We start from the raw sequence: 9,282 nt of genomic DNA, 5'->3' as shown, positions 1-9,282 counted from the left end.
TTGATTCTAAACCAATGACTCAAATCTGATTTTCCACCTATTTTTGTTCTCTTAAACTAGCACTCAGACAAATAGTTAGACCCCTTTACAGGCACCCAGACTTCCCAATGAATGTTCATTTTTTACCTCTGGACGTGTTGGCTCTCTCAGGGTATTCTGGCTTCCTCCCACTGTCCAAAAGCCTGCCAGATTGATTGGCTACTTTAAAATTTCCATTTGGTGTGAGTGTGCGTATGAATGATTATGCGTCTCTGTGTTGTAAAATAAATATTTAACAAATGTAAGAAATACTTTTGTTGTAAGCCCATCACTTAATGTATATATCCTCTAATTTGCTTAATTTATGCAATAATATATTTGTTGGTAACAGTAACTAAATTACTGATATTTTTAAAATTTTGTTATTATTGTCATCATCATTAATAATAACTTCATTGTACACTACATATGAAAAAAATACTTCCAGTGTAAAACATACACTCTGCAAGCACTAATGTAATTTCTTATGAATAAGAAATTATGAATTTCTTTTTGCTATAGATCTCAACTCTTCAGAGACAGATCCACTCTGAGGAGTCAGATTTGCAAAATCAGGAGGAAGAGCTTAGCCGAGCAAAGGCTGACTTGGACCATCTACACCAGGAGGAAAGACAACTGGAACAGAGCCTGGCTGCTGGCAAGATTCAACTGGAAACCATCATCATTTCACTGAAGTCGACTCAGGACGAAATCAACCAAGTAGGAGTCGTTCTCTGTTTTCTGTTTTGATTAATTATTTTTATTACTACTACAATAGAAAATATTGAAAACATTTTTACCATGGGGACGTGTTAAACTAAGGTGTGTCCTCTCATTAGCATTACATGTGTCTTCAAGCTGAAAATCAGCTAGTTTGACTGAGTCAGCATAGTGACACTACATCACAAGCAACACTACATCAAGCACAGTGACATAATGCTTTTGGCATTTAAAAATAACAATACAAAAAATAACACAAAACAGTTTAAGAAGACCTTCACACAAGACCTCGTTTATTTATTTATTTTACAATTTTGTTATTGCTTCTTTTTTAAATAGCAGCTGATTAAACTGAATGTTACAACCTTGACATGATTATAAGAGTTGTTTTACCGAGAAATTGATCAGAAGCGCCGTGAAAATTCCAAACATATTTTAGCTGGCTGAAATAATCCGTTCCCCCTCCATAACGTGGGAACAAAATAATTTACCTGCAAGCCTTTAACTGTGTTTATTCCTCTTTTCATCAACAACAAATCCTGTGGATTTGGTGACATTTGATCATTATTTGCCAAAGTTAAAGGAGGGGAACCATATATTTTAGCTGTCTGAAATAATCCGTTCCCCCCATAATATGGGAAAGAAATAATTTACATGCAAGTTCTTAACTCTGTTTTTTCCTCTCATCATCAACAACAAATCCTGCGAGTTTGAAAACATTAGCTAAATTTTTGCCAAAGTTATGAGGGGGGAATCAGATATTTTAGCCATATGAAATAATCTGTATCCCCTATAACATGGGAAAAATTACCTGCAAGTCCTTCACTGTGTTTAATCTTCTCTTCATGAACAACAAATCCTGTAAATGTGGTAATATTTACTGAATATTTGTCAGAGTTATTAGGAGGGAGCCAATTATTTAACCCACCTGAAATAATCTGTCCTGCCCCTACAAAGAATATGTTATTTCAGACAGCTAAAATATATGGTTCCCTCCTCATAATTTTGGCAAAAATTGAGCAAATGATTTCAAACTTACAGGTTTTATTGTTAATGATGAAAGGAATAAACACAGTTAAAGACTTGCTGGTAAATGAATTTGTTCACAAGTTATACAGGGGGAACAGATTATTTCCGGCAGCTAAAATATATGGTTCCCCCCTCATAACTCTGGCAAAAGTTGAGCAAATGTTTTCAAACTTGCAGGATTTATTGTTGATGAAGAGAGGAATAAACACAGTTAAAGACTTGGTAGTAAATTAATTTGTTCCCCTGTTATGAAGGGGAACAGACATTTTCATCCAGCTAAAATATTTGGTTCCCCCCTCATAACTTTGTCAAATAACGAGCAAAGTTTTCAAACTTACAAGACTTATTGTTAATGATGAAAGGAATAAACACAGTTAAAGACTTGCTGGTAAATTAATTTGTTCCTATGAAATGGAGAGGGAACGGATTATTTCAGGCAGCTAAATATATGGTTTTCCCCCTAATAACTCTGGCAAAAAAAATGAGCTGTTATAAAAATCACAGGATTTGTTGTTGATGATGAGAGGAATAAACACAACTGCAGAGTTTGTGAAAAAATAATTAACTATAAATTTCTCTTATCCAGTAATCTGTCATATTTAACATTAGAAGGGTATATTCCAGAAAGCCTACTCTCATCTTTTCAGGAAGTCTAATCTGTGTGCCCTGCTGCCAGCCAGCTTCCCTCCTATTATATTAGCAATGAAAAATTATAAATACATACAATGTGTTGGAAAACTGTGTTTGTTGACTTTTTTGTCAGGCTTGAGTGACAAAAGTAGGAACAAGACCTATTCTTTTGGTCATTAAAAACAACACAAAACAGTGTAAGAAGACCTCCACACAAGACCTTGTTTATTTAATTATTTTACAAATTTCTTATTGCTTCTTTTTTAAACAGAAGCTGCCCATTAAACTGAAAGTTACAACCTTGACATGGTTTTATGAGTTGATTTACTGAGCAATCAATCAGAAGCGCAGTGAAATGAACGGATCCGCCTCTCTGGCTTCAATGAGGGTTCCCGAGTCCAGACCTTCAGAGGCCTCCACTAAAGCCTGAATTGTAACAGCAACCATAGCTCTATTACAATTTTTAGTAACTAAAGGTCCCAAAAATGGAAAAAAAAAAAAAAAAAACTGAACATAATGCATTCCTGGGTGATAAAAATAATTTTATTGCATAGATGAGTTTTATTGTTTTGGTTATAAAAAAATTAAGAAGATGATGATTAAAAAGACATGCTATACTTATTCTTTTGTATTTTTCTTGAGCTACTTAAATTTTCACATTTAGTAATTTATGGATGCATGAACACCTGAAAACATTTACTCTTCTTGGCTGCACAAAAAAAGTCGTTCAGAAAACATGGGTGTGAAAAAGATGGAAGGTTTTGTATGAATATGTGTTTTTGTATTCTGCAGGCTCGCGGGAAGTTATCCCAGATTCAGGACTGTCAGCAGGAGATGTCTAAAGGAATAGAGCAGTTCAGCAGCACCTTAAATGGTACCAATGGAGGCAGTATGACAAACCTGGCCGACATGAGCGAAAGCTTCAATGACAAAGAGAGCGGAGGCTTTTCAGCTGCCGGGAAGGGAAGACAGGTCAGGAAATGTATACATTCCATTATAGATCACATGTTCCTATTTTAATAAAATTATGTATTACAAAAATTTAGGATGTAATAATTTTCTACTAGGATTCCTTATTCTCTCAATCCTTTTCATCAGGTCTTTAACTCATGATGTGTTTTTAAATGTTGCAGAAAGGTTTTCATAGTTATACTTTTTTCATTCATCCATATTTCTGTGCACTGAGAAATATGGCTGTTGAAAATTGTTAAAATATTTTTTCAAGACTTGCAGGAACTTAGGGTCTTTCTTAATGTAATATTGTGAAATGGATGACATAAATACACTGGTATAGTTTTGTTCCATGGCTTGTCTATCATTGGCATTTAAAAATACACTGTTGTATTCCAGGATTGAAGGCTTTTTTTATTGTCATACCAGCTCACTTTTGCTTGTTAGTGGTATGAAATTTGGACTCAGGTCCCACTTTAAGAAGCCTAATAAATAAATATAACTAAATAGGTCTGCACAGGAAAGCAGTTGGTAGCATAGTTGCCTTGCAGCAAGAAGGTCCTGGGTTTGAATCCCAGCCTAGAGTCTTTCTGCATGGAGTTTGCATGTTTTCCATGTGTCTACATGGGTTCTCTCCGGGTACTCTGGCTCTGGCTTCCTCCCTCAGTCCAAAACATGATTGCCAGGTTGATTGATCTCACTAAATTTAGGTGTGAATGGTGTGAGTGTGTGTGCATGATTGTCTTTTTGTTCTGTGATTCCCTCTGATGGACTGGTGACCAGGGTGTACTCTGCCTCTTGCCCGTTGGTACCCAGCTAGGTCTACCCTCAATTAATGTGTCGCCTCAAATATGGTTGTAAAATGACTATGATGCTCGATTCTGGTTTTTATATGTTGCCTTAGCCAATTAATCATGTAGTTAAAATAACACCTCTGTGACTCGTAACCCAAGTCACTGAATTTTAACCTGGGCAAATTCCAAGAATCTTTGGTGAAAAAGAGGACAGCGACCGTGAACAAGTGTGGTCCGTAGGAGCTAATTTCACTCTGGCCACTTAAATTAGCCTGTGGAATGAAGCGAGTTGTGTCACTCGGATAAAGGTTGTTAATCCCAAGTGAATCTCCTCATCTAAATCCAGCTAAAAGTTTCTTCATGAACTCTGTAGTGGGCTGCAGCTGAATGAGGTATTAACTCTCCTCTCTTTAGAGGCAAGAGGATACCTACGACAATGACATTGTGTCACCCGAACAGGTGAGGTGGGGCGTGCGACATGTGGCACCTGAAAAAATCCCTGGGTGGTCATGATCTAAAAATAGATTGTCTAGTCAAGTAGTGAACGGCAGAGAAGGGTTCACTAGTGTAGGTAATCTGAAAGAGTATGATTACCAGTGACTCCTGTTAAGAGACTGTTTACTGAAGAAGTGAATGGCAGAAAAGACTTTCTTGGTTTAGGTAATCTGAAATGGAGTAAGGTTACCGGTGATTGACCTGGCAGGCCATAGTCACCACCCTCATAGCTACACAGTATGTAGGTGAGGAAAATTTAGGGAAAAGTACCTTCTAATGCTGGTGGATTCAATATCAGGATATGCAACATTGAAGGCTACTACAAAGACAGGCCCTCCCCTGAAGAGAAACTCCTTTCACATCACAGAAAGCAGGGAGGCGAAGACACTTCTCCTTTTTGCCCAGACAAGGGAGGGGGAAAATGGAGCACAAAGTGTCATTTAAAGCAGTGGTGTAAGGACTCACTAGAGCAGGGGTGGGCAATCCTGGTCCTTGAGGGCCGGTATCCTGCAACTCTTAGATGTGTCCCTGTTCCAACACACTTGAATCCACCAGCTGAATCTCCTCCTCAGTGCAGTCAAGTTCTTCAGAGTCCTGCTAACGACCTCATTATTTGACTCAGGTGTGTTGAAGTAGAGACGCATCTAAAAGTTGCAGGAGACCTGCCCTCGAGGCCTGGAGTTGCCCACCTCTGCACTAGAGGGACCCGGAAAATCAGCCACAACACTGGAGTGAGCAGAAAACTCAGATGTTTATTAAAAGATAGCACAGACTGGGCACACTGGATCGTCAACTGCAGCACTGCAGGGGTGGGGGAAGGGCAGTGAGGAGAGATTGGTGACTTGAGAAATATTTCAGAAGGAAACTGCTAGTGTGTGTGGACAATTCACTAACCTGGTCTACCGGTCAAGTACTGAAACGATCGGCCGAGGGACGAAGAAGGGAGCAAATGTTGCACTGATGGAGGGTTCTGGAAGGAGTGCCTGGGGAGGAGAAGTGCAGATGCACCAGCTCCATTTCGGTCCGTGAAGACAGACACAGTCCCCTTCCATGTTCAGCAAAAACCTTGGTTAGATGGGCTGTGGTCATACACGAAGAGGCAGAGAGCAGAGTATCCGTGCCTGTAGGAGTGAGTGGGGAATCTGAAAAAAAGGCGTGGGTCAGGATGCAGATGGACAACCAGCAACAGTCTGACAAGGGCAAGACAAAAGGGCAAAACCAGGGAACAAGAGTGAGGTCACAACAATGAGGACGAGATGAGAGTGCTGGAAAACTACTTGTTGAAAGCGTTTGATAATCTGGCAGCGTGAGTGTGATTGACAGAGGCTTACTCTCCCTCTTCCTCTCGAAGGCGGACACCTTTTTCCTCTGCTCCCTCCCTGCCCTTGTCTGCCCTGCTTGCTGTGTTTTTGTCCCGTCTTTTTCTATATTTTTGGAGCCTTTCTTTGCATATCATCCAAATCTACAAATTGTGGATCTGGTCAACCGGTGTCTCAATGCAATTGATCAAATTTTCTCAGTGAGAAGACTGGGCACAGGAGAGCCCTCTTGTCTTGCGGGGACACACCCGGCGGGATTCACCCTGGATTTATTCATGATAAGAGGATTTCTGCTGTTTGGAGCTTGTGGATTCCTGGATTATCAAAAATTTGTGACAGACTTGGCCCAACTAGCGAACACTTGGACTGTTGGGGACACGAAGACTCTAAAACTTACTAACGAGTTGGAATCAATCTTGGAGAAGTTGCTAGGTCGGTTCAATGGAACGACCAAACTAATTTGGATGATTGGGAACTGAGATGTATCGGAGAAACTTTAGGGAAGATTGAAATTTATAATCTTCCCGACCTAAGACATTCTGTATCTGAATTGGCTTTCCCTATGTGGCCTTGGAAGGGCTGCATATTTCCAATCTCATTGAAGATATGTAAACAACACTCTTCCCACCTCACCCCCTCCTGTATCCATGAAGTTGCGAAGCTGAACGCTCCTAAGGACATCATGCCTTGATAACACCTCTATCGGACTCTGCCAGGAGGCTCAGTAACGTTTCTTCATGGCCCCTTGACGTCACCGCCTTGTTTTGCCCATTGTTTTGTCTGAATGTTGCCATTTGCCCTAATGTGTCCTTTCCTCTTTTTTGTTAGAAACAGTGGAGTACTCCCTATTTAACCCAGAAAAGAATTATTTTAGTTTATTAGTATTATCAGAAATTGTGGAGTACGCACTATTTAGATCAGTGTTATACAGTACAGAAATGGAATCAGAATTAGAATTAGAATAACTACGAACTTGGAATCCAGAAATTCTTAACAGGAACAGTCACTGCTTAGTTTCTATTACTTTTAACCCAGAAAAGGAATTAGATCAGTCATTCTTTTGCTTATTTTATCAGAAAGTGTAGAGTACTCACTATTTAGAAATGGAATTAGATACTTAGCAACCCTGAACAGGAGCACTTAGTTTACATACTTTAGAACAACATTAGATTAGTTTTCTTTCCTTTCGTTTGTTATTTTGTTTGTATTTCCTTTTAGCTCATGTAAAGCACTTTGAATTGCCTTGTTGCTGAAAACGTGCTATATAAATAAAATTACCTTACGAAGGGAAACAGTCAGGGAGGTGCAAGGAATAATGGAAATGAGGGACATGACATTGTTTGGCTCGAAGTAGGTACCGGCAGCGATGCTCTTTCCACTCAGGAATGGGAGAGAACGCATGCTGATCACAGAAAATGCCCTAATTTCCCACCATCAAAAGTCCTTTTCAGAATATTTTTTTTCCAAAAGCAACACTGCTGTGTTAAAGTTCATTGATTTTCCTTTCCAACGATACCAGTTTTATGTATGTTTAAGTAAATAAAACACTTTAAATTTCCCAGTAATTTTCATAAATTTTTTGAAAAGCCGCATTATTTATGCTAATTCGAACGCCCCTCCTGAAAGGCGCTGAAACATTGTCCAAGAAAATCGGTTCGGGCATCACGAACACATGACCAAATGATCCAACAGTGATATCATATTAATCCTTAAACTATTGGCTTTCTATACATACCCGGTTTGTCAAGGGTTATTTTTTTAGTTTTTTTGTAAATCATTAAAGTATCAAAACTTTGTCAAATAGCGAACGAATTATAAAAAATAAACCCGACAAAATGGGTATAAAAATAAAGATCAATTTGTTAGCTTTAATATAATACTGGAACCACACTTGCAGAATCAATGTGCGTGACGCCCCACGCCTCCTTCCCCTCCCCCTCTTCCACAGGTATGCGTTGTCCTTATTATTTAATAATAATAATAATAAAGCGGATTAGATCCACTGTTTTTATGAGCCACAGGAATTATGCATGATGATCTGTATTTGTATGATTTGGGTTTGTGCTGGTGAGTTTTGTGCGATTTGTGCAACAAGGACATGAAGCGCGTTAACAGACGTGCTCAGTGGCGGTTTCTGATATGGGAGGCATGGGCAACCGCCCAGGGCATCATTATGTGGGTGGCGGCATGATGAAGTGACTGTATCTATACTAAAATGATACATTCTAGACATTTTTTATAATAAACTGTACTTTCTTTGGCACTTTTTCAGATGGTCGATAGTAGGGAATTTTCCATAAAGAAACAATCTCTATTTTCTGCCAACAATATAGAAAAAAACTACTAAAGATAGCCATAAATAAATGTTTTTATCTGATGCTGCAGCCTAATTGACATCTAGGAAGGAAGTTTCAATGAAATGCATTAAAAAATAAACATTTTGGTGCAAGTCAAAAATTCTCTAAAATTAGATTTTTTTTAAAAACAAACAAAAAATCCCTATTTCCTACCAGCAATATCAAGGAAACTATTAAAGATGGCCAAAAATGGATGCCTTTATGTTATTCAGCAGCCTAATTTATCTGTAGTAGAGAAGTTTTATTGAAACCTGATGAAAAATACAAGTTTGGGGAGTGGTCAAAAAATACTTAATTTTGTCAATTTTTGAATTTTTTTTCCCCCCATCGGTCAAATTAGCTTTGGAAGCAGTTTTGCGGCCTAATAAATCTTTATTGAACAGTCCCAGACCCCTACAAAAAATTGAGCCTGTTAAGACCACATAGCAGGACGGACAAAATAGTTTTTGGGGCTTGGTTTCAACATATATTTTTTAATATAGTATCCCAAACATGCCATCTCTGCTGTCAGTGTAAATATTAAAATTTGTTTTATTTTTAAGAATTACATATTTTAAAGAACCTTCATTTTAAAAGTAAACTATTTATACTGTACATATTCATGTTTTTCAATATGATTTATTTATATTTAAAGGATGTCATTACAAATAAGTGTCAAATTTATTTATTTTTTAAGTAATCGGCTTTCAAAAACCCCATCTTTTTCTACTCAAATGTGCGTTTGTGGCAAGGTACACCTACCCCCCAAAATCTCGGAAACCGTTAGAGATAATGGGCTGAATTTTTTTCTGCTCTTTTCTGATAATGCACTTAATAGAAAAATGCATTCAGAGTACAAAAAATATAAAGAAAAAAAATTGGTTGCCGGTACCTACTCGAAGCAGAAGAAACAGAGCACCATGTGAACATCACAAGCATAGCAAGTTAAGGCTCAAGACTAGCATGCAACCATGATAATCAAGCTGGAAT

General features: G+C 38.2%; 1 protein-coding gene across 9 annotated transcripts in view; it reads left to right on the top strand.

Annotated features, from left to right (window-relative positions):
* The first annotated feature begins 508 nt into the window (after positions 1-508).
* Positions 509-9,282, top strand: part of LOC103132228 (epidermal growth factor receptor substrate 15-like 1) — a 41,411-nt gene continuing 32,637 nt past the window's right edge. For 6 of the 9 annotated variants that reach the window (XR_001660895.1, XR_001660894.1, XR_001660893.1 and 3 more), the window contains exons 1-2: positions 510-738; positions 3,190-3,369. Coding sequence is in view for 6 of the 9 variants with exons in the window: in XM_016667233.1 (XP_016522719.1) it covers positions 3,232-3,369 (138 nt within the window). In the remaining 3 variants the exon portion in view is untranslated. Of the gene's footprint in view, positions 739-3,189; positions 3,370-9,282 lie in introns of all 9 variants that reach the window. The other 3 variants (XM_016667228.1, XM_016667229.1, XM_016667231.1) reach the window with 1 other exon arrangement.

The sequence above is a fragment of the Poecilia formosa genome, unplaced genomic scaffold (genome assembly GCF_000485575.1).
Source record: "Poecilia formosa unplaced genomic scaffold, Poecilia_formosa-5.1.2 Scaffold963, whole genome shotgun sequence".
Taxonomy (NCBI): domain Eukaryota; kingdom Metazoa; phylum Chordata; class Actinopteri; order Cyprinodontiformes; family Poeciliidae; genus Poecilia; species Poecilia formosa.
Note: the sequence above shows the minus strand (reverse complement) of the source record. Positions and strands in the feature narration are given on the sequence as shown.